The sequence below is a fragment of the Apium graveolens genome, chromosome 5 (assembly GCF_009905375.1).
Source record: "Apium graveolens cultivar Ventura chromosome 5, ASM990537v1, whole genome shotgun sequence".
NCBI classification, from domain to species: domain Eukaryota; kingdom Viridiplantae; phylum Streptophyta; class Magnoliopsida; order Apiales; family Apiaceae; genus Apium; species Apium graveolens.
In genome coordinates, this window is record NC_133651.1 from 237219428 (window position 1) to 237246265 (window position 26838).

The following is a 26838-nucleotide window of genomic DNA, read 5'->3' on the forward strand; positions in this document are numbered from 1 at the left end:
GTCTGTTCATACTGGTATGTGCTCTTAGCCACAATCTAGACTTCTATCCTACTTGGCTTATGAATCTACATTCTCCCCATGCCCTTGCTTTAACAGCCGCTGTTAATGTTAGTCATTTCTTGGTGGTTGAAGACATGCAAACAACAAAGCAGCACAGTTATATCATTCCGGCCCACCTCCCGGAAGTCCTTCACTTGATAGCTACACACAGTGCGGGCATTCTCTATGCTCTATGTGCTCAGGCTTTACATTCATCTTATACCAGTTTATGGGCAGTAGCAATGGCTTGATCCTAAGTTTGTGGATCTAAGTACTTCATTTCAAGGGAATCCCGAATGGACTCATTAAAATTAAAAGCAACAATAGTGGTTTCCTCAGTCACATTATCCTTAACTGAAGGCAGAAGCAGAAGCAACAAATTACCTTAATTTATCGAGCTCTTGAAGATCCTTCTTTTAAGATCTCGGAAATCGGCTAAAATTGAGCATTCTATCGCAAGAATAGGACTCCATAGGTGGTTGGTTACGTTACATTAATGCCTAAACGCAGAATATCGGCTAAAAAGAGCTGCCGTTGGAACTTCTGGAATGGATTGATACCCGTAGAGTGACACGATAACCGGAATCTATCAATTCCCTAGTTTCTATATGAACATCCCAACTCATCCTGCTTTTATAGCGCCATTGACAACACGACTTCGCTCTGCTTATCCTTATCCTTATGAATGAAAAGGGGCGGATTTCACTTTAGTAGAGACTTAGTTCGGTATCTTTAATGGAAGTGAACTCGAGGGAGAGTTAGACTCAGTTTCAAAAGAAAGGGGATTCTCACATAATGACGATCAAGTACCAGTTGAGGAATATAGATAAGAAGAAATTGGGCCAACCCGCGAGCAAGTTGGAGAAAGCGCTTGATGAGCCCCTACAAAAAGTCGAGTAGTTCCAGTGCAACCACATATATCCTACAGAAAAGTTTTGTTGTTTCAATGAGTCAGTGCGCACAGGAAAAAACCATTCCCTGCAAAAGGGATGGGACCCCCGACCGTGTTTATGACTCGTCCGTACCGCCTCTCGTTTAGGTCGACCGCTCTACGACGGCGAAGCTTTTTCGAGAGAGGGACTTGACTGACAAAGGTTTCCGAATTATAATTATTAATGCCATTGTTATACTCCCGCCGCATTGATATTCTTTGAACAACGGTTGCGCTTTGAAATAAAGGTAGTTGTTTATTTGCTCAACCATAATACCAGGCCCCTATCAATGACAGGTAAACTGTGCTATAAAGTACTATCATATCATCCCGTATGGGTTTATCCTCTCTCTCTTATCTTCGATCAAGCTACTTCATTCCTTCTGTGATGAGAAATTACCTAACGAAAGCTAGCCTTCGTCCACATCTCCGGGAGTCGAGTTAGACCGCTTAGTAGGACCTTCAGGCTTATCCACGCTAGAGATGGACGTTCCCACATAAAGGAATGCTTCAATTAACTCGGGTATAAAATGAATAAATTCTGACAAAAGATAGCTATTCTTCTCTATAAAAGGATGGTTATAAGTTCACCGGGAAAGGTGGTGGAGTAATTAAAATTTCCAAGCATCCAGGGATAAATCAAGTTTTTATTTTAGAATCGGACTTTCCTTACTTAAGTGAAAGCGCAAGTTTGCTCCTAACTGGGGAGGACCCTAAAAGGTAGTAGAAGCAAGCCGAGCTGGGAGCTGGAGGCTGTCAATGGCAGTTATGTCCCTCACATGTGGCATGTTAGTAACTTACGCCGCTTTACTTATAAATTTATGTGTCGAGTTTTATGGTGACGTAGGCAATCTTATGCTCTTGTTTCTCAATTTGAATTGAAGCCATGTTCACTTAGTTTATTATGATATCTGAACCTGGATGTACTATTGAGCTTTGCTCGTGCAGAAATGAAAGATGAAATGAGCCCTGCTCTCCTTTTAAGAGACTTTTCTCACTCCCATTTCGGGCTAGACCTTCGAAATCTTCAACTTCAGGCTAAGCCTACAGAACATATTAAATCACGGATTAAGTCGATATAACATCCTAACATTCAGTCAGGTTTTTCCAATTGGATTTCCTTTTGCAGGTAGAAGTAGGGCATTTCACTCACCTTAGAGTGAGTGAGGTGATTACAGAAAAGTAAAAGAACTCTGTAAGAAAAAAGTACTTTACCTGGTTGTCGCATCTTGTCACCCTGTCTGCTTATCTGTTCGTAATGCTTCCTTCTTCGATTGAATGAAGTCCTTCTGAACTGGAATCATGAATGGGACTCGAACCCATATCTACGTGCGACTTTCCTTTAGTCGATCATGACGGGAAAATCCCGCTGCCGGGGGTCTCGGCGCCCCCCTCCACCTTTCGGCGAGGTATTTGCCTAGCTGCCTTACTTTTAACCCACCCCCTATTCTTATGCGCCGTCGTCTTACCAAGACCTTATGTTCAAATAGAACCGCGCCCCTCTTATCGCCCCCTTATGGGTCGCGGCGGACTAGGTCGAAGAAGAAGTGCTCGTTCATGTCGTCACCCCAATTATAAGAATTACGATGGTACGGAACAATGAAGTTACGTAATCCTTTATTAAGGGCGTTGACATTGGCGTCCGGCGAGACTGATAAGAAGACTCCTGCTGAGCAATTGTAGCAGCTCTGGCACCCATTGACTGCCGCTGTTAGAATACCACAATAGTAACCGCCTTTTTGGGGTTAATGCTTTCAATGGTGAATCGAGGAAAATATTTCCTTTTGCGAGAGTGCCTGAAAGGCAGAAAAGTAAGAAAGCCTGCGATGGCTACTGAATAACCTCTTTTGATTTTACGACAAATAAGGCCTTTTACCTTTGTATTCGTTCGCCAAATCTTGTTCAGTTTCATCCAAGCTCGGTTTTTTCTGAATCTTCGTGGAAGAAGAAGCGGTTTACCAGCCTCTACATCTGTGGATCCCACCAATTTCTTAAACCTGACGGCTGCTCGCTCTTTGATCAGTGATTCACCGGCCACTAGATCGATGAAGAATCTCTCCAAAATATGCTTTTTGATCGGTGATTCACCGGCCACTAGATCCAGGGATCCCACCTTATTCTCAAACCTGGTGGTTCGGTTGATTGGCACTCCTGTAGGCGCATCTTGCATACAAATTCTGGGGGTCCCAAGTCCTGCATCCATCAAGAAAATGTCTTCCCTTAAGCGTAAAACTTCAGACTTTAAGGCGTTTCCACTACATAAGAAAAAACTTGAATTAGATCTTGGAAATGATCGACTCAAATAGATGGTCATCATAAGCTATTTATTTTCCTCCTCTTCCTATTAATCAAAAGCTTATTTTAAGTCAATTTAGCAGAAAACTAATCATGCCTTAACTAGAGCTCTAGAAAAAGCCAAGGATCAGACTTCTGCTGTGGATTCTAAGAAGGAAGCCGGCTTAAAAGCAAAGCGAAGCGCATGCGATGAAGGAAGAGAGAGATCACCAATACAAGTGGGTCGACTTAAGCATCGATTGCGAAGGCGACAATAAAAATAGAACCTGCCATTTTAACCAATTTCAATGTATTTAGAAAGTGTTCAGTTATCTTAATTTTTTACTGATTCCATACCATGAGCCCTGCAGGGCTTGACCGCTCACCCTTAAGAAAGAGGCTCTAAGTTTTCGGTTCGAATCCGAATAAGGGTTTCTTTTTTTAGGTATGCCGCTCCTCCGAGTAGGAGCGATAGTTAGATGTGGTTTTGCCGATGACAGATCTCCGTTTCTTTATAGGTTGTTGTGGATTCCTAATAACCAGTTACTTAGTATGACGCGTGGTTGTTCCTTCGGCTGCAACCCTTTCTATTATGGTTTTTGCCGTTTTCGTAATTTCATTATGTTTCCGAGTTTTCTATAGATTTTTTATGAACTTATGAGGCCGTCCCTTTTGTATTTCTACTTATCTTGTTATTCTTGTTTATGCAGCCATCGTAATTTCCTATGGACGGATTGAGCTAAATGCTCATCTTATTACAGGATTTGGTAAATTATTAGGGGTAGGAATTATAATTCTTGGGCCTACGGATAACCTTATTAATCAGATGATGTCGAGCGAATCAGTGGATTTCGCTAATAGCTCCAGCGGGAGCGGGAACTGGCGCGATTTTCTAAACCCTTCACCACAACAGGGGGAGGCGCCATCTGGCTTGGATCAAAAGCTGCAGGATTCCATAAAAGATAAAGTTCGGGAGGAAAGGGGGGATTTTGCAAAAGATCAAAAAATAGATCAATTGCAAGAAGTGGTAAAAGAGGACTTGGACGCCGGCGGCAAGGCGGGCTCTTTTTGCGTAATCAAACAAATCGAAAAAGAGCAAGAGGAGAAGGACTTAACAAACCGACCGACCACCAATTCCATCTTTAATGAAATAAAAGAAGCATCGAGTAAAAACCAGGATGGAAAGAGGGGTCATCCTGGACCTTCTGCTTCTGGGTAGAGTGAAAGATTCGCCAGGTGTGAAATCCCGTTCTGACTAGTTCCGTTTGGTCGATTCCGGCATACATAAATGTAGAGCTGGGCAGCGGCTTTCCTTTTATATAGATCGGAATTCAATGTAGCCTTTAGTCTAGGCGAGGCCTCCGCATCGTGGGGGGGAAGTGGGTTAGTGGGTTCCCCCACCATTAGGAAGGTTTCTTTACATCTAGTGAATAGAGGTCGGCCCTTCAGCGGTACTTGCTCATCCTAAAACAAGCGTGCCCTCTTCTGGCGAGAAAGAGCCTTTGGGCTAGGGAGAGACAGATTCCAGCCTTCTTTCCGCAACAAACAATCGAGCAGAAGGTCTGGCTGTGCGCGAAGAAGAACTTGACTTCGGCCATTAGTTAAACAAACTGCTTTCGTGAGTTGTTGAGATTAATTCAATCTTTCTCTCGCCCTTAGCCTGAGCATATTCTTCTTCATGTGAAAATGAGCTCCATCTCCTATTCTGTGTTCGTGGATATCTGTACTATTGGCATTTGCCCATCAAAGCCCTTAATCAATAGTAAAGTCTGAAGGTAAGGCACATTCTATAACAGCTCTTATCAATATAGGGACGCGAGAGGAATTCCTCGAAGGTAGTACTAAAGGGATGGGGCATTACCGGTGTTAGCGACGGAGGGATTGTTTGCAAGAGAAGGTTGCCCAGTTAAGATACGAACAGGAGGCATGCCACGCATAGTATAAAAAAGGGCAGAGAAGAGGATTGATGGACAGCATCCGCTCTTTGACACCCGTAATGGGCATGGTATCCCCATAGTCAAAGCAGAGAGAAAGAGAAGAGTTAGAACAAGAAGGATTAGTTAGCACTACCCCAGATCCATATGCATAGTAAAATAAGAGGTTAGACAGAGGTGCAACCTTATTGGCTTAAGCTTCCTATTTTGTCCATGAGGAGGAAGAATACCGGGTTATCGAATCCCCTGCATATGAGGGTGGTAGTTTATGCCAAAAAGATTCCCGAGGATAAAAGTAAATCAGAATAGGCTTTGAGGGAGAAGGAATCCCCAGCTATTGACTCAGCTACTATTGAATCCGATCCTAGGGCTTTAAAAGGCTTTATAAATGAAAAGGCTTTAAAAGAAGAGTACGAGTTAGCAGGGTTGTCTCACCTTGGGCTTGTTGGCCTAACTTTTGGCAGAATAACCGCAGTAACCTCCTTCACCTAAATAACTATCGTATAGCTAACACGAACGGAATTCATTAATATTTAGCGATGCACCAGCTTTTTGGCCCAGTCAGCAAGCTGAAAAAGTCCTTTCTCCTTTCTCTAATAACGAATAAGGTCAGCTTTATAGCTCCAACCTATACAAGGGGCTATCCCCGCCGCTTACTAAGCGCTGGTTCTATCCCGTCCAAGTAATCAAAGCCGGGGACCTAGGTGGGAATAGTGAAAGAAAGAGAAGGGGAAGAAGCGGGGTAGAGGAATGGTCAACTCATCAGGCTCATGACCTGAAGACTGCAGGTTCCAATCCTGTCCCCGCCTAATCACTTGAGAGACTTTCGTCAGTCCTGCTTGTGAGATCTTCGACGTCAGAGAGTTTTTATCGAGAAACCAACGACCAAAGTGCCTAGCCATGTATAGACCAAAATGGTCTCGCGAAGCCGGTAAATGTTTGGCTAAGATCCTTTCTGAAAGCTCGAGAGTACACTAGAGAAGAAGGATTAAGTTAGTGTTAAGTGAGTGAAAGCTGACGATACTATTACCGGGTAAGTATTTTATGGTCCCAGGAAGGCATATTGAAGGTGTGTGGGTAACTGCTTAAGTTCTACAGAAGGAGCCCTCAGTGCTAGCAGGTGGTGGCAACGCTTTCCGTTCTCCAAGATTTAAAAACTGCCTGCTCCCCGAAACTGCCAGCTAGATTAGCTGCATTAGCCGTAACCAGTGTGCTTCGCCTTCGGCAGCACACCTACTCGATTAGCAACAAGTGTATACCACTCGTTCGCTGACTCCTTGCTTTATTAACAACTCCAGCAACAGGAACGGGAACAGTAGATGCTACACTGACTTCATTAGCAGCTTGAACTCCAAAAGAAAGAAAAGAAAAGAACTCTCCTTTCCACCCCAAGCTACGCACCTTTGAGTTCTCTTGTCTTGTACCCGAAAAGGCTTCTTTCTTCTGAGGTTCTGAAAGACGTCTAATGAGCGAACAACTAGTCTTTACAACCTTGTACTATTATTAGTTCGCTAAAACAACTATTCGCTAAGCTACTACTACTATTCTTTCATTACAACTAGCCTAGTAAACTACTATTCGTTACAGCGCCTAGTATCCGAAGCAAGCTATCAAGCTAGTCAGCTAGTCGAATCCGGTCGATAACAGGATTCTTGCAAAGAGAAAGCGCTGGCCGATTTGCTCTTTCTTCCTCTACCGACATAGAAAAGAAAACTAGGATCTGAAGTCAAGTTTCCTCTAGTGCTTGGTTCATCAACTAGTTCTATTCAAAGCAAGACATCCGAACCATCTCAGGAATCCCTTATTCCTTCTTTCTTCATCCTCTCCATCGGCAACAACATCAGCAACAACGGGGTACAAAACTGCACCTACGATGGGGACATTAACAAGAGACTTGAAATAGGGTTACAACACCGGATTGGCAATGAGAAGGAATTCGCTCTAGCTTGCAGGACTTATGCTCCTACCCATGCTAATCCTTACAGCAAAAAGACTATTATGCGGTATCTGAATCAGCTGCTATAGAGGCTTTCAGGTTTGCTTCTGCATCTTCAGCTCAGGGAAGCAACAGCTCATTTCAGTGTCGGGGATTTATTCTGCAAACCTTTCTACTTAACGGGGAACTTCACCTGATACCTTTACCTTCATAGCTTTCCCCTTCTTCTAACTATTGGCTCACACCAACAACCGGCACATGCTCTACACCAACAGACAGACTTGCTTGACAGCCATCCTTCGTTTGCTTTTACACGGCCGTCGAGAAACCGCTCCTTTTACAGCTAGGTTCTGAAAGAACTATGGTATGGCCGGGAAACTGCTTAGCCACGTTATAACACTAGAAAATCTAACTACATCTTTTCAGAGGGATACGGGACAGAGCAACTCCAAGTGAAGTAAACTGGTGTAACTAGAACACTGAAGCTTTCAAGCCCTAAGAAAGAGTCCCATTCAAGTTCCTGCTCCTAGAGAAGGTAGTACTCGATTGCCTTTCCTTCTTCATTTATGGGGTATTTGAAGAAGCCTGCTGAAAAACAGAAGCGCGCAACCGCTGATGAAAAGCCGGCAGCTTGTTAGGAGTAGGTGTTGGCTTGCCCCCTTTCTATGTTATTAGTAAGATAGGTTTGGAACCCTATACAATACAAGGGGCTTATGCACTCCACTCGTTACCACTAAACGACGAAGCCGGGAGCGGAAGAAGGGACTTGAACCCTCAACTTCAGCCTTGGCAAGGCTATGCTCTACCATTAAGCTATTTCCGCCAGCTACGGTAGTGGCGAAGCACTACTAAGCAATTCACGTATCACTTGATACGGACGACGCCTGTTTTTTCGCCGGACCAAAGTCTTGACCTCCGATCGAGCTACGAACATGAGCGAGTAGGTAGGCGGCTAGGGGGGGCTGCCTTTTCAATAAATCTCCGACCGCTCAGTGCCGCTATTGGTGCAAGTTGTAAGGAGTCTTGGTCTCGGGGGCGCCATTTCATTCTCGTAACGGGAATGAGTGCACCGCAAGACCGGACAAGTTGCTCCCTCACCTCGCAGCGGCGGCATTTGTCTTTTAAGTGAAGTCATTTCCTCATACAGCTCCTCTTATTCTACGAGAATCCAAACCACAGCTCCACGAGTCTACTCGGAACCGGCCGATTCCTGAGCCATTCGTTCTCCCCTCCATGCGGCGCCTGTGGAACGAGGGACCATCCCCCGAACAACAAAAGACTTTTTCGCTTATTTCGGTAATATGATGATGTATTCCCCCCAGAAAGCATACAACAATTCTTTGCTGTTGCTGTGAAAACAGGAAGAATTTAAAACGTATGTCGGAATTGGATCCGGATCCTTTTTGGACCGAGCAAAGGGAGCGACTCATTGGCGAATCTATAATACAACCAAAACACGGTTGGGAATAAAAAATGGAAATGTTGGAAAGTCAATTCAATGAATTGAAAGCATCCTTAGCAATTCATGCGAAGATTGGTCGTTGGGGATCTCTAGAAAGCCCGTTTTATGAGATTTCTGAGGATCAACACAGATGCTTTATTTATCACCAGGTAAAGATGAATACTATATGGTAGCGGCGGGAAATCCTTTGGCCTTGAATCAGGGTCTTCAGGAAGAACAGGTTGTTCCAGTTCGATATCGTCAAGAATTAAAAGTGGAGTCAGATAGAATCTTAGGCATACGGTTACGGACCCGAGCTGAACCATTTAGGTTTATTACAGCTGGGCACTATTGGGCGCTGCTTCCTCAATTCATAATCCGACTTCACTATGAAAGATGAATAATTTCTTATAGAACATCCTGTATACGATATTTGAAGTAAATTCGTTTTCATTGTTTTCATTGCAACTGAAATTATGATCACCTCAACTCCTCGACGCTTTCTTTCTTCGACGTGAGGCGCTCTCCCTTTACTGAAAGCAAGTAATGAATAAAAATAGGAGTAGGTTGTAATAAGAACGGGATTGATTGCATGCACCGGATCACCTCTACTTTCAAGTTCTGCTTCGGGGAGACTTTTGTTCAAATGCCATAATAAATCGAACAAAGCCATAGCTATAGATCAGGGATCGAAATGTAAGTACTTGTAACAATAGTCACCTCCTTCCACAGGTAGAGATAGGGCTCTCTGAGATAGGCTACCATCAAAAGAGCGCAGAACTCAGCTAAAACATTAACGAGAACATAGACTATAACACAAAACTCACTTAGCGAGAGAACATCTGCTTTCTTTCTTGGAATCATGAGTTTGCAATCGAGAGGGAGCTTGCAAAGCTGCTCAATCATAGAGCGGCAAGAAGGGGGAATGGAATAAAGTAGGCTATAGTGACGCTAGGGCCTAGTCGGCTTCAACCGTCAAAGCAATTTTGACTCTATTCTATTAGCCATAGGCGTAGGAATAGCGTGCTGAGAGAAGACCCTACTTACTAATTCTTTATGCATGGATGCAGGAAGAACTAACTGCTTTCTTTGGGATCAGCGCTTAGGGTACAATCTATTTCTTAGAATTCGAACAACCGAGTTTCTTAATAAAGAGAAATTGGGGACATAGTCAACCTCCTACTATAAGAGCGATTCCCTGGGACTGGAAAGGGAAAGATTCAATCTTGAAAGATTGAGCCCCCGGCTAGCAAGATCGGGAGGTTTATTGTCCTCTTAAGAAGGAATACCCCACTTCTGGGGTCAGCTTCGATCACGAGGAGAGAAGAGCGGACCATTGAAAGTCTCAATTCCTATCCGCCTAAGGCAATTTCAAATCTAACGATTTATTTACCTACAAATCTGCTATTACGCAACTCAACCCTTCTCTGCTGTTGGATGCGCAAAACAACCTATTCCCCTTTCCGACGACTCGGTGGCCTTTGACACGTTATACGTGGTTGCACGTAATCTTGACTTTCGCCTTTCACTCGTGCAGTTGGACTGACTAGTGATTTTGAACCTTGAGACCAAGCCCTTACTCTCACCTTTCGGTTCATTGCAAGGAAAGGCTAAAAAAAGGCAGCTTGAAATGCCAGCCAGCCTCCACCCTTTGCCGATGCTCATTTTATAGAGTGACGCCGGACAATTAGATATTGCCTCATCGCCTGAAGAAGCCTGCGGTACGGGATCAAGAAACTAACCTGATGGATTCATACTCTTTTTATCTTTTCCGATCCTTGGTGGTGAACCCTCCTCTGGGTCTGCCCGTACCAGCTAACTCGCTTTCCTCCTAAAGAATTAAAGGGTCAAAAGGGCCTACCTGTGCATTTTGCTGACTCTCTATTGACTGCCCCCTAACCCCTAAAAAGAAGAAAATTGTCCAGTCCTGGCGAGGAATAGGCCTCTATCCAGATGAGAGATTGAAGAAGAAAGCGATGTGTGCCCCACCTTTCCTCGAAAGGTGGTCGCAACGGGCTTTCATTAATTTCATTTGCAAAGTAGAGCCCATTAAAGTGAATAAAGTGAAAGTAAAGGTGCGGAGCCTAAAAAAGTGGGTAGGGGTCAAATTTCCTCTAAACGAGAGTCAGCCAAAGATGAGAGCATTCGTTCATCCTTTAGTTCAAAGCGCCAACAGGATTGGCTACGACAAACGTAAACCATATCTGACTTCCAAACAAAGTTTGAACGTTCTCTAATAAAATCCCATGTCTACCCGAAGACTTTTTGGTGGAGTTTTAAATTGTCGGCCTGAAGGACGAGAGTTGGGGAGGAGTACTGCTGCTTAGGCCTACCACCTTCATGCAAGCATTTGAGCTTGCGCAATTAAAGGAGGAGAATAGCCAATGACCGAGCTTGAGATGGAAATAAAGAGAATATTTGAAAGAAATAGATTCTTCCTTTTATCTCCGCAGAAGGCCGGATTGATGCAACTTATCAATCCTTGTGGGAGCAACTATGGTAGCCCCTATGCAATGGCTTTAATACGCCCTCCCTCCTATAAGTTATAAGGATAAATGCCCATACTATTGAACTGTAGCCCCCTTTACGAGATGAACTCAACAGAGAAGAGGGGAGGAAACTAAATAAATAGCGTAGATAAGGAAGTGGCTATTCTTTTTCATTACTCCGCTGCGCTCGAATAAGCTCTTTGCGCAAGAAAGGGATATGAGATAGACACCATCAATCGGTAAAAAAAAATAGAGTCACTTACTGGTACCCCTGTCACTCTTGTGAAGATGCTTAAATCAAGGCCTTTCTAAAAAAGAAAGAGGTCTGATGTGTCACTAGCCGAGTTAGAGGGCTAACCTTCAATAGACTCTTTCTGCAAGGAAATTACAGAATTTCTTTCTAATTCTAATAAGGAAAATGCATCGAATGCTCTTGTTACAGAATAGGCAGCTGTGAGGGGTGTTAGGATTGGACAAGAAGGGCTTTGCGCCTTAGACGGTCTTGTCTTTGTCTTTGTGCGAATCTAGTGCCGGTGTCGAAGGTTTAGCCCAGCCCGGTGAATCAAGCAATTGAATCAGGAAGCGCTGCTAGAAGAGAATACTACATTGCCGCTGTAAGTGCTTGAGAATGAGTTCACGCTCTTCTTGTTACAGTAAGTGCTGCAATTGAATCAGCTCTTGATGCAATAGGAGTTCTTGGTATAACCGCAGCTGAGTAAATATCAGCCGTGGTTGAATCACTAAGCTGTGTTAGTGCTGGAGTACTCATATCCGCTGCTGGTGGTAAAAGAAAGAAGACAGAACAGCTATTTCATCAGCTCTGGGACTTGAAGGCAGAGAAGAAGACGGAAAAATAGAAGGGGATATTGGTTTTATAAACTCAAAGGAGGACGGGCATGACAGAGTTTGGCAAGATCCGTCGTTCTAGTAAAACAAATGTAATCATGAAAAAGTGTGTAGTTCAACATGCCTTATAAAACATTAAAGTATTTTAAGTGTGCAAAAATGTGTCTTTACCAGGTAGTGAAAGTGATGGAAAAACGAATAAGGTCTCGTATGTTGATAGAACCAATATGATGAAATCACCATTGTTATATAACATACTATCCCCCTCTTTCTATGATAGCACCAATATGTTTAGTAGTCTTATGACTAGCATTAAAAGCTCTCCACATATGACGCCAATAAAGAAGGAAGTCTAAATCCCCTTAGTGGGAAGACTGGGTTTGCTAGATGATAGGTTGAACAAACTGGGTATAACATATCGCTTTTTTCCTCTCCATCGAGATTCATTCATTCTAGAAGAATTGAGGTTACCAAAATCATTGTCGTCTTTGACGTAATTGTTTCAATCTCTAGGTCAATCATCTTATAGATGCCCTTTATCAAGGGACTCCTTGTTACCATATAGCAACTCTGGTCTAGGTTTGCGTAGCATATCGAACAATCAATTTTCAAAAAGATCATTGTTGGAGATATTCACTTATCACAAAGGTATGTATGGTCATTTCAGAATTCTTGTCTTCTTAGGTGTAGGTATTACAATTTGGTATACGTTTACGCCTGGTCTTGAACACGTGGCTCCAGCTAGCATGTTAAGGTCTATAGATGATTATAACACCTTTCTGAACATGGATCGTTGTAATTCTTCATTCAAGAGAATGGGATTCGTTCAAGTCAGCCGCATTTGAGGGCATTTTTCCACTAATAGCAATGAGTGAAATAAGCTTATATGGAATCGGCAGGTATGTGTCACGCACGATAGTTCAATTGGGAAGGTACCTGAGGTTAGCCAAATCACTATCTTCTTTTCTTGAATGAATAGATCAGGATATTTGACTAAGTAAGGAAGTAGCACCGGCGGCAGTTAACTAATAGGGCTTTTCCCTCTTTATAGGGCTTACCTCTTTGTTCCTTTGAAAGTCATCAGAGAATGGGAGGTACTAATACCAGAACTCGTGTCTTATGCTTCTTGTTTTCCTATACTAAGGTGTCCTCTCTTACTAGGCTTATTAGCTCCCAAGACTTCACTGCAGGTCTAGCTCATTTTTATGTAAATGAGCATTGATCCCCTACTGTGACATATGATGGTGTACCTAGACTTGGTGGTGAGCTACCTTCTTTCATACTGTCAGTGAGGGTAAACATACTGGATTAAGAGATCCAAGGAAATAGAGCGACTTTCCATAACAACAATTCGTTATGACGTTCATGTTGTTCATTGGGAACCTCTCCTAATAAGCATATTAACTGCGAGGTTCTTAGTAAGCAAAAAATCCGGTTTTTCATGGGCGTAGTAAGCATATTGACGTTCGTTATCATTTTATACGCGAACGTGTGGAGTGGGGGGAGATTGTTATCAAGCATATAAGAACTGAAGATCAAAAATCAGATGTCTTGACCAAGGAAATGGCTACTGTGAAGTTCGAAAGAATGTGTGCATTATTGGGTGTCAAGAAGTTGCAGAAAGGAGTTTAGACTAAGGGGGAGCATGTTGGAATATAGTCTAAACTAAGTTAGAATAAATATGTTAATGTCAAGTTTTGTGGCTGTCAACACGTGTTATTTGCTTTTGAATGGGTCGTGTTCAGTTTTAGAAATAGTAGGAGTGTTTTGAATAAGTGAAGTATTGGTATAGTCTTTTTAGGAGTAAGTTGCTATTTTTTAGCAGTAAGGGGGTTATCTTTATATTCTCTCTTTTGTAACTCAGTTCTTTTCTATGTTAAGAAGTATATCAGTAGGCTTTTGTTTTCCTTTCAACGTATTACTCAAACAGGTGTTATATATATATATATATATATATATCGTGTGTGTTAGGAACATCAGCCTGAAACCAACAATAAATGATTTACGGAGGGATATTAACCTTTTCCCTAAAAATATCACGTTAAATCTCGGTTCACATGCATTTTCAAAGACATAAATACCAACTTATCTAATAATACAAGCAACAAGACAATCTATAAACAACTCTGTAACTTAAAGCGCTTGCAGAAAATAGTAAAACAATTCAAACAAAAACAAAGCAAGTTCCCTTTGTACACCTCTACCTTTGTACAACAAACCGTAACTTTAAGTTTCTGCAGAAATTATCGAAGTTGTAAACTGTAGATTCTTGAGAAATAACCTTTGTTTAAGATATACAATGTTATAAGGATCGTTTAGGCGCTTGAATCTCTTAATTCCGATTTACGGATCAAAAGTTATGATCGTTTTAGTAAAAGTGTTTTACGCGACAAAAACTGCTACAAATCACGAACTTTGAAAATATAAAGGATAGACTTAAAAGTATTCATAAATCATGAAATTTTTACAGAGAGTAACATGTGGAGTTTCCTAACTGTCATAATAATTTTCAGTGAAAATAATGATTTCTCAATTTTATAAAAATATCGGAGCCGAGACCGCGCGAGTAGAAACCGTAAGAATCCTTAAGCGGAGCCGACAACGATAATGAGAATGAACTCAAGATACTTAGGAAAATGAAGTGACCATAAAGTGTTTATGACTTAAAAGAAATGTTAAGGGTAGTATGAGTTGAGATGGTGTATAATGAGTAGCGCAGGAGTGCGAATTACCGTGAATTAGGACGGAACCTAACGAAATGAAATGTGTTTATGGTTATAGATTTCCGAGCGGAACCTAGAGCATCCTCCACCTCGAGATACCCAGGCAAGTTTACAAACCCAACTCCATTTTACTGTTGTGTTGTGAAAAGATTGTTTTACTATCATCGCATAAATACTATGTTTGCCATGATACGTAGTTTTGAATTTTCGCATGATATAGCGATGTTGTACGATAAGTATATATCGTGAAATGTTATTTCGCTTTAAGCGTAATGTGTGATAGAAGACTGAGGGTTGGTCCGGATTTAAGATAAAACCCGGGAATAGTTCCGGAGATATTATAGGACGGATATAAGTCCATAATAGTACGTTTTAAAGGGACTCACCGTCCACTTACGAAACATTAAAACACCGCGAACTTTTAAAACGATTTCCCAATGAGCATATTCCCTCAACTATATTTTATTGATTCGGATATTAAATATTATATACGTATTCCTTTATTATAGGAGTAGTATACTTCAACGTTTATTTATTTCAAACCCGATTAATCATTATAGATTATTAATTATGTAAACACAAACTAGTTGAGGAACACTATTTAAATAAATCTTTTAAAAGAATAACTCATTCGAGGTATGATGAATATCAATTATCATTTAATTATTTAAAGACTACTATTTAATTAATGATTATTTATTTAAGGATTGTTATTGATTTAAAGATCATAGATCCTGATATACCTTCTGATTTAGAAGTATCATTCGAATAATTTCAGATCATCGGTGAATATTATCCCGACTTATTATTATATTGAATATAGTTTCAAGAAGAAACTTTTCCCCTTATTAATTATCTGTTGACAACGGTCAACTCACATCCCTAGTACTTCCTCCGAAATTCTCAGAAGTACGTATATACATATATATACACTTATATTCTAAAAAGATAAATAATCTCTATCAACAAGCAAAACGCTTGGGGAACTTCGATGTGGTTCAAGTTCCCGGGATGGATAGAATCCTATTGAAGGACAATGGAGGGGTAGACTCTGGTACTACGTGTACTGGATGGGCTACCAAAGGTACCGCAGGCGAAGGTACTTTGTGTACTCAGGAACTTGTGAAGTATGTGTATACCCGAAAATGGAACACGTAGCCCGAATGCGGCCAGGCTGATACCCGAGAGATGACGGTATTAGTCCTTTTACTAGTAAAGAAGGTTACTTTCCGTAGGACGACTGATCATCATATGCGGTGGTTCCTGTGAGATGTCCAAAAATCTTCCAATTGGAATTGATATGCAATACCGTAACCCAAGCCTAGGTGCTGGGATTACTATTAAGGTATTCGCAGGTTATAAAAACCCCTTAAAAGAATTATTCTCATAAGAAGGTGTGGGACACCGAGAAATCTACTTTTAAATAAAACATATATATAATATATGATGTTATTATACAGTCATTTTCATACTGTACATTATTATGCTGAGCATCTTAGCTCACACTTATTTTCTTAAATTGACACAACACAATAGTGAATCAAGATGCCTGCCATGAGAACCACAGCCAAGAAACGGGTAGGAAATGGCCAGCTGTTCCGTAGATTGTTTGGTGCAGTACCTCAGGTAGTCGGAATAAGCTGGATTAGTTTTCAGTTGTTTATAGTTCAGCTTATTTATAAGTATGGTTTATGTAAAATAAGAAATAAGAAGCGTATATTCGGCCGGCGGATTAACCGTACTTAAAGGTCACCCCCGGTAAGACTAATTACATTTGGGTTGTAATAAAATTTCTCTAGTAAATGATGGTTCGTTTCCAAGACAATAACCTGTAGTGTGTGTGTGTTAAGGGTGGGGTCGTGAAGCGTGAGTATTTACATATTGTAGTGTGAGTTGTGTGAGTTTAGATAGCGTGGCTTCCGATACTCCTGACCTCGGGTTTTGGGGTGCCACAATTCATAAAGCTAATATTTAGCACATATTATTGTACAGATGTGTAACTGTGTATAAGCTGCAAAAATGTATCAAGATTTTAAGTGTATAAAACTTATATGTACTGTATTTACAGTGGAGACTGTCATGATCTCTTAGTTGAATGCCTTTACCAGCTATGCCTATAACTACAGAGTTTTTCTATAGCTCACATGAATCAGAGTGTCCAAAAAATAAATAACGATTGTCTGCAATGTTTTCATATACAAAATCCCCCACAAACCTATAATAAGCAGTCAAAATTAGATTATTAATCTAAAAACATAAATATAAGAAAAATGACTACAATAATTTAGAACTTCAATAACATAATCGATAAACTTATAGTGGCACAAACTGTAAAAAGAAAGCTAGCGGAGGAAATGACAAATCAATATATTCCATAATCTTGAATACTGCTTCTGATTTTATATATGCCCTGAAACAACATATTTTTATTTAGCCTATTTCTGCTATCATATAATGCAAATCAGGTAGTTACATGCTTATGTATAAAAAAATCATCCTTAAATTGTCAATTTTTAGTACTTATACTAAACTTTGAGGTCTCAAAATTAGTTGCTAGCGGGAAATATTACCTATCTTCTTCCACCAGGACAACACTTGAAATTTCATCAGGAGATCTTCCGGATCTCTGTAATAATTTCTTTCCTGCTTCACTCTGTATATCAAGACGAGAAACATTGAACTATGAACAGTTCAATGGGCCTACACTGCTTTCCCCATTTTTATTTGAAGATAAATGACAGTCATCGTGCATATATCCCTATTTAACAAAGATAAAGTCATGATAGTTCAAATATTTAAAGTAAATACACCTATCAAGCTACCCATTTAAGTTTTATTTTCTACTCTATCACCACCAATTTTATATGTGGGTTCGCTGCGCTGTTCATAGGTAAATAATTGTTATAAAAAAATCAAAGAATGAACATACTTGTTCCTTGAAAAAGACTGTGACAGCATCCAGAAGAACTGTCCCCGCAAATTCAGGAGTCCTTGCATCTTTTCGGCTATGAGAACATGCTCGATCTAGCCTAATTCCATTCTTATCCAGTAAACTAAAATCAAGGACATAAACTGCAATATTAAGTCACGTCGCAGGAAATAGGGAAACTAAAATAATTTTCTTACCAAAACCAGATATAACCAGATATGAGCCTTTTAGAACCTTGTTACCGATTTTATGAAATAGGTTGTAAACTCCCTTCACCATGCCTAAATAGGTCTTGTATGAGCTTTAGCAGAGAAAGCATATAGGACCCATCAGATTGTAGTACTCAATTTAGGGTTGTGGTTCTTGGTCCATTTAGTGTTGCTCAAAATTAGGGCTTGTAATTTGGAATTAAACTTAGGGCCACTGAGATAGATAGAAGAGAGATGAGAGAGAGAGGTTAAGGAGGTGAGAGAGACGAGAGAGAGGTGAGTTGACCTGAGCGGGGAGAGAGATGAAGCAATGGGAGAGAAGGAGCGGCCAAAGAGATTGAGATGAGAGCCAAGGCAGTCAAAGGGGAAGGGGGAATATTGGGTAATAATAAAAATTTCGGCTAAGTAGAAATTCGCCCTTGTATTTTTGTTATAAAAGAGAGAGAATAGTTCCCCGTGTTTTTTTTATTTTTTTCAAAGTCGATTATAGAAAATGATTAAGTGTAAAACTGATGTTAAAATATATGTTTAACATCAGTTTAGATCAAGCCGATGTTAAAAATTCTTTTAACATCGATTTTTTGGGACTGTTGTAAAAGAGGTGATGACTATTCATGTTTTTCTTGTAGTGTTAATGCATTTTTTTCTTGTAAAAATGATGTGTGATATTGGTTAAGGCATCCTTTGTATAATAAACATCACCAACATCAATATCGGTCACAAAAAGAATGATATTGGCCATAAACCAATGTCTATTAGCTTTTTTCTTGTAGTGAATATAACTTACAATTTGAGCGTCATTAAATGGCAATTAAACACAACAAAAAAATTTAGTCATTAAAAAAAACTAGTTCTATATAGTTATAAACTAGTGTGATAAAAAATAGACATATTAAATAATAAAAGTGTTGATCGGTTAAACACGCGCTAATAATACACGCAAGTATACGAGTTCGCAAGAGTATACAATCTTTTCTAGTTCGTTCCCACAGAGACTGTATTGGTTAACTATTTAATTTATGCACCTAAGCAACAAGGTATGGTTATTATCCAATGCTAAGACTATAACAAGGTGAGATTGTTTATAACTAAGAATTACGCTAACAATTATAACTACGAGAAAAAGATTGACTGAATTGATATATATGACAAATATGGGATTCTAACTTCATTAAATACTTCATTCATTAGCTTTATTATTCTTAACCTTAGCATGCAATGGCGATGACACTAATCAGATAACACGAAACTGATAAATGCTAACTTTCGTTGCACGAGTACCATTCTACCAGACATCCACAAAAGAGATAGAAGCTGAATAGGCACCAATTATATTGAGACCCTATATGTCTATAGAATTTGACAACATAACGGTTTAAGCACAAGTTATCTATCTTGATTACATAGGGAAGTAAGATGGTTAAAATTACCTACGAATCATGCATAACACATACATGAACCTATGCTAGCATGGAAAGTTCAAAATCCATAAATTCACTTTCGCTTCATTAAGAATTAACGCACTATCTTATAAGTTCGCGATGCTCATAAGACGAACACGCACAACCAATACTAGGATATCATACAATCACCACATATTAAGGCATCAAACAAATTAACTAAAGAAATCCATAAATAAATCCGCTAGAACCCCACGATAACGATTAGCCCGTAATTGGACTCATCATCAACGTGGGTTCTGATGAAAACATGATATAGCAAACATAGTCTTTATACAAATAAATAAAACCAAGTACAAACAAGAATATAGGTTCAGCAAAACAAGAAACAAACATCCAAGTTATAACTCAAAACAAAGATTCATAAGAATAAACTAGATCGTTTTCTCCTTTGTTGAATTGTGGTAAAGGTCTCTTGCCGTCTTCTCCTTGAGCTCTGGTCTGTCTCAAACTTGATATATATTAAAAACGACCTAAAGTTATTTATATAGCAGCCCTCAACAATCTGGAAGCCTTCCCTTTTAGAATTGTAGTAGAAACAGGAATTTGAAATTCGGCCTCGGCGCAGCCGCGCGCTATAACAACACGGGCGTGCCGGCCTTCTGGAAAAAACTCAGATTTCTTCTTAAATCTTGCTGCTTCGAGCCGGCTTTCCACGAGCTTTTATTTCAACACCACCTGGACACCAAATTAGCACTAAAACAATGCTAATTCACCTGATTACCTGAATAGTGCCTGAAATGCAAAAACACTAGAAAACACATTAAAACACTTAACAACTTGAGTACAAATATACCAATTTGAAGCATATTAGAGCATAATAAAGTGTCATAAATGCCACTCAACATACCCCCAAACTTGAATCGAGGCTTGTCCTCAAGCATAAACAGACTCAAAGAATGAGAAACAATAATGAATGATTGCAACTATATGAATGTAACGACCCCCCAATAGAATAACTCTTTATACCAACAAGCAACATATCAACAAATGCAGTTATTCGCATGAAGATCAATCAAATCATACAAATCAACTTACAAACTAGAAACATGTGTGTGTGAAGATATTTACAGATATACTATTGCAACTAGATCAATAATCATGACTCACTACTCATCAAGGCAATCGCAAGGTTATAGATAAAATAAAAAGCTAGATTCAAAATAACTTATAACACTTCAATTCTTATATTGGAGTTTTATACGGATTCATGCTTTTATTCACAACAAAACAACACAAGTATGCTTATTTGATCGTGCAATGAGTGAGGTCCACAAAAGACTTATACTATAGCACCCATGTAGCGAGCGTTAGGTTAGCGGATCCCAGACCATAAAAGCCTTAGGTCACTAGGCACAAAGTCCCCCAAGAACTTAATAACTCGAGTACTAAAGAGCCCACTCGTGATCAATTATACATAACATTTATTCTTTTATATTCTTTTTCTTTTTTTTCTCTTTTTTTTATTCACAATTTCTGAATGAGTGTGTTTCGCTCCATCTCATTCAACCCTAGACTACTCATAAAAATATGAGCCGACTACTAGCCATTTGACACCTAGCCACACTACTAGCAATGAAATCCAATTTCTCCAATTTTTCAATATCCATGTCTTTTATTGTTAAGAGAATACCCTAAATTCTAAATATAAACAAGCGATTAAACCTCGATAAATCAAATAAACCATGATCATGATCTATCACTCTAACAACATATAAGACTTAGTGAAATACAAGTATCTCTAGCATGCAAATCAATCCAATAAGACTCAACATCACTAAATACGACATTACTACACTAGCATCAATATCGCAAGTCAATCAGAAAAATTATCTAAGGGATCATGTTATAATGCAAATGCATGAAACTACATGAATAAATTATCATAAAACTATCAAAATAAAAAAACTACATGGCAAAATATGCAAACTATATGAACTAAACTATCATGAACATGTAACTATATGAGACTCACACAAACATATTCCTTCAACTGCTACCCCAAACTTAAAATATTCACTGTCCTCAGTGAAGGTAATAGCAAGGAATCAGGCATACCTAATCTGAATCAGAATCTTCACCCTCAATGGGTGGAGTGTCAGGTGTTTCAGGAGGCGGATACACAGAGTCCTCACCAAAAACTGGTCACTGAATGTCAACTCCGGTGGCTCTAAATGCAGTCCCAAGTGCCTGGGTGAGATCCTATGCAAAACAACTATGGATGTCGTGCATCGCATCCATCCTCCTCGTAAGACGCCTATACTACGTCGAACTCAAACCAGCTCCCATATTCGCTCCTGCTGCCTCTTGCTGCTATTGCGATGGTCCTCCTTCATCTCCTAACTGAGATCTCAATTCAGTCCTGCTCGCCTGACTAACAGCTGGCCTCCGACCAGGTAGGTGGTCAAAAGAATACCCAATCCCCTTCAGATCGGGCTTGCCTCCATCCCATTCCTGCATCATAGCCAAAGTAGTGCTATCGATCAGAGCACTCAGAATCTGCAACTGCTCATGTGCGGGCCAATGCACACCAACTGCCACACACAGCTTTGTCACCACTGACGCATACCGAATAGATCCCGTAGTGCCTCCCCTCAAGAACCTCCAAAATCCCCTGGTATATCACCATCCCCAAATCTACATAATCACCCTGCAGATTGCCCCATAGCAGACGTGCACGCTCCACAGTAACCTCATGAACATGCGAAGATGGCATAATATTAGCACATATAAAAGCGTTTCATGCACGGGCAAACCTGTTCATGCCGGACTCCGAGAACGTAGAATACTCGGCGACTGTGCCCCTCTCTTCCAATGTGTGTCGGGCCGGCACAGAGTATCAATAATAAGATCCAGATCAAAGTCTTCTGGAGTCTTATCATTCCAGGTATCCTGCCCCACCTTCCTCGTGGGCTGCTCAATCACAGTCCTGATAGCCTATGCACTATACTCCACCGTCCTCTCGCACCATAGTGAAGCCATTCTTCTCGGCCTTGGCATTCACATAGAACTCGTGAACCATACTCACAGGCACATCAGCTGGTGCCTCGTAAAAAGAAACCCATCCCATCTCCAAGATCATCTCCAAAAGCTTACCATCGTTCCCAGATGGAAGGAAACCTCTCTCCTTAGCAATAGGCTTCGCAAGAAGCCTCGTGTACTCCTCCTCAGCCTCGGGAGTAGAAAACCTGGGTCTCACACCACTCGAAGTTGAAGAATCGGTGGCGCTGCTATCGACTTGAGTTCTTTGTCTCTTGGGTGCCATGGAAATTGATTAGAGAGAATAAGAGTTATGTTTGAGAAAGAAATTGTGTTTGAGAGTTTGTGAATTGGTGAAGAAGTTTGTGTATAGGGTGTATGTATATATAGGTGGTGGAAAGAAAATTAGATATGGAATAGAAGTGGTATTTCATTATGGAAATAATGGGAGTAATGGGTTTGATTTGGAGAGGGAATTATGGGATGTGGGGGAGTAAAATTCGATTGAGAATTGATTTTGGGATAAAATTCTCGTTTTCCCCCTCTTAACTGCGATGATTCATATTATACCTTTTCATCATAGCAGTGAACTTGCGATTGCAAAAAAGCGACCACTCACGACCACTCATCACTGATTATGACTCTTGGAGTTCCAAACCTTGTGAATAACTGCTTGTGCAGAAAATTAAGTACCACTTTCGCATCGTTTATTGGCAACACCTTAATTTCAACCATTTCGACACATAATCAACTGCCAACAAGATATACTGATTGTTACAAGATGAGACAAATGGCCCCATGAATTCAATTCCCCAAACATCGAAGACCTCAACCTCGAGAAGCACATTAAGAGGAATCTCACCCCTTTTAGACATGTTACCCACACGTTGACATCGATCACATTTCAAAACGAACTGATGAACATCTTTAAATAATGTTGGCCAAAAGAAACCTGCTTGAAGAACACGAGTTGCTGTCTTTTCTCCACCATAATGTCCTCCATAAGCCATTGAGTGGCAATCTCGCAAGATCCACCCCATTTCGTTATAAAGAATACATCTCCTGATGATTTGGTCAGCTTCTTGGGGAAAAAGAAATGGATCATCCCACATATACCACTTCACCTCATGAAAAAACTTCTTCCTTTGAGCATAAGATAAGTCAGGAGGCATGATATTACTCACAAGATAGTTCATTATGTCTGCAAACCACGGTTCTTCTTCTTGCACTCCAAACAGCTACTCGTCGGGAAAAGACTCATTTATCAATGTCTTGTCTAATGAAGTAGCATTAGGATTCTATAAATGCGAGAGATGATCAGCAACTTGATTTTCAGTTCCTTTTCTGCCCTTGATCTCTAGTTCAAATTCTTGGAGCAAAAGAACCAATCGAATCAATCTAGGCTTCGAGTCCTTCTTTGAGACGAGATATTGAATGGCGGCGTGATCAGTGAAAACTGTCACCTTAGTCCCAAGTAGATAAGATCGAAATTTCTCAATACCGTAGACAATAGCCAAAAGTTCTTTCTCCGTAGTAGTGTAGTTCAGTTGAGCACCATTTAGAGTCTTACTAGCGTAGTAGACGACATGAAATATATTGTTCTTTCTCTACCCAAGAACTGCTCCAACTGCATAGTCACTTGCATTACACATCATCTCAAAAGGCTCATTCCAATCAGGTGTAGTTATGACAGGTGTCGTAATTAGACTCTTCTTCAATGTATCAAAAGCTGCAAGGCACTCATCATCGAATTTAAAAGGAACATCTTTCTCTAACAGACTGCACAAAGGCTTTGAAATTTTTGAGAAGTCTTTGATGAAATGCCTGTAGAAACCCGTATGACCAAGAAAACTGCGAATCCCCTTAACAAAAATAGGTGGAAGAAGATTATCAATGACCCCCACCTTGGCCTTGTCCACCTCTAGACCTTTATTAGAAACCTTGTGCCCGAGAATAATGCCTTGACACACCATAAAATGATATTTCTCCCAATTAAGAACCAGATTGGTCTCAACACACCTCTTGCGATTGTGTCCCAGATTCTGCAAACATTCTTCAAATTAATCGCCAAAGACTAAGAAGCCGTCCATGAACACCTCCACATTCTGGCCAATCATGTCAGAAAAGATGGCCATCATACATCTCTGAAATGTGGTTGGTGCACAACACAAACCAAAAGAAACTCGTGTGAAGGTGAAAGTACCAAATGGACAAGTGAAGGTAGTCTTCTCCTGATCTTCTGGAGCGATACAAATCTGATTGTAACCCGAACAGCCATCCAGAAGACAGTAATATTCATGACCGGCCAACCTGTCAAGCATCTGATCAAAGAAGGGCAATGGAAAGTGGTCCTTCCTAGTGGCTTTGTTCAGCTTCCGATATTCCATGCAGACCCTCCACCCTGTAACTGTTCTGGTAGGGATAAGCTCATTATTTTCATTTGCTACCACAGTAATTCCACCTTTTTTTGGTACACATTGAATCGGGCTTACCCATGAACTGTCAGAGATAGGATAGATGATCCATGCATCTAGCCACTTCAGAATTTCCTTTTTCACTACTTCCTTCATGATAGGATTAAGCCTTCTTTGCTGCTCAACTGTAGCCTTATTACCTTCCTCTAGCAGAATTTTATGCATACAGTAAGAAGGGATGATCCCCTTGATAATTGCTATAGTCCATCCAATTGCTGACTTGAGCTCTCTCAGAATCCTCAAAAGCTTTTCCTCATCACTACCTGAAAGGTCAGATACAATAATAAAAGGCAGAGTAGATGCATCACCTAAAAACGCATACCTCAAATGCTCACATAAAAGCTTAAGCTCTATAGATGTAACTTCCTTAATAAAAGGCTTGAGGCGTTTAGGAGCCTTGTTCCATTCTTCCATTCCAAGAGATTCAAAAGGCATATCAATCTTCCTTTTCCAAGGAGATGCATTCAAATATTGCAATTGCTCTTCATCTTCGTCATCTTCACTGTTCGAATTTCCCAATAAGGCTTTTTCTAAGGCATCAGACCTTAGCAATTGATCAAGTTCCGATGTGACCACCAAATCGACCAACTCCACTTTTAAGCACTCCTCATTATCAGTAGGAAATTTCATAGCATTGAACACATTAAAGGTAATATCCTGATCCAATACTCGCATTGTAAGCTCACCCTTCTGTACATCGATCAAGGTTCGGCCAGTTGTCAAAAAGGGTCTTCCCAAGATTATGGGAATCTTCTTATCCTCTTCGAAATCAAGAATTATAAAATCAGCAGGAAAGATGAGTTTATCAACCTTGACCAAGACATCCTCCACAATACCTCATGGATATGTAATAGAACGGTCTGCCAACTGTAAAGTCATATACGCCGGTTTAGGATCAGGTAGATACAACTGCTTGAAGATTGAGAAAGGCATCAGATTGATGCTAGCTCCCAAGTCGCATAAGCATCTGTCAAAAGACACTTTTCCAATAGTACATGGAATAGTGAAGCTTCCTGGATCCTTAAGCTTCGGAGGTAACTTCTGTTGTAGCACAACACTGCATTCCTCCGTGAGAGCGACAGTCTCTAAATCATCTAGCTTCACTTTTCGAGAGAGAATACCTTTCATAAACTTTGTATAACTAGGCATCTGCCCGAGAGCCTCAGCGAAAGGTATGTTTATATGAAGTTTCTTGAACACCTCCTGAAACTTTTCAAATTGCTTGTCCAACCTTTTCTTTTACAGCGGCTTAGAAAAAGGTGGTGGAGGATAGATCTGTTTCTCCCCTGTATTACCCTCAGGCGAAGTGTGTTTAACAGTAGTCTTCCTTGGTTCCACTTCTTCATCATGTTGCTTTGCTTCTTTCTCAGCCCCAACTTCTTCAGTAAACTCTTAAGTTTGTTCGGGATTCGCAACCTTCCCAGATCTCAAAGTGATTGCCTTTACCTGCTCCTTAGCTTCCTTCTTTCCTGGCACTTCAGTGTCACTAGGAAATGTACCAGGTTGATGATTTAGCAAGGCATTGGCAATTTGCCCAATTTGATTTTCCAAGGTCTTGATAGAAACAGCTTGACTCTTGCACATAAGCTTCAACTCCTCTAATTCAGATTTTTCAGTAGCTTGTTGCAGCTGGAGTTGTTGTCTTGGTGCATACTGCGGTTGCTGAAAACCAGGGGGTTGTACTGCTTAGCTGGATACTGTTGATAAGGCTGTTGAACCGCATTCTGAGCATTGCTACAACTGAAATTAGGATGATTGCGGTTATTAGGATGATAGATGGCTGGAACAGGTTTCTGCGATCACTAGAAGTTGCTCACGAACTGAGCTGATTCACTAAAAATTGCGCACTGATCAGTCTTATGGGCACCAACACAAAGCTCACAGACACTAGTGATTTGATTAACTCCATAATTAGCCAAAGTGTCCACCTTCATTGTCAAAGCCTTAAGTTGGGCAGCGATAGCAGTTGCTGCGTCCAACTCCAGAATTCCTGCTACTATTCCCTGAGTCAGTCTCTGGGAAGGATTCTGGTACTCACATCCATCAGTTCAAGAAGTTTATAAGCTTCATCGTAGCTCTTGGCCCACAAGGCTCCTCCTGATGTTGCATCAAGCATGGGCCTAGAAGTAGGAACTAATCTATTGTAGAAATAGTTGATAATTATCCAATCAGGC

At 40.5% G+C, this 26838-nt stretch overlaps 1 protein-coding gene across 1 annotated transcript; it reads right to left on the reverse strand.

Moving 5' to 3' along the window:
• Positions 1 to 2326: 2326 nt before the first annotated feature.
• Positions 2327 to 3298, reverse strand: LOC141661722 (small ribosomal subunit protein bS1m-like). Its single transcript, XM_074468721.1, has one exon. The coding sequence runs from the start codon at positions 3285 to 3287 to the stop codon at positions 2682 to 2684; it is 606 nt and encodes a 201-aa protein (XP_074324822.1). The 5' UTR covers positions 3288 to 3298; the 3' UTR covers positions 2327 to 2681.
• Between the last annotated feature and the right edge of the window lie 23540 nt (positions 3299 to 26838).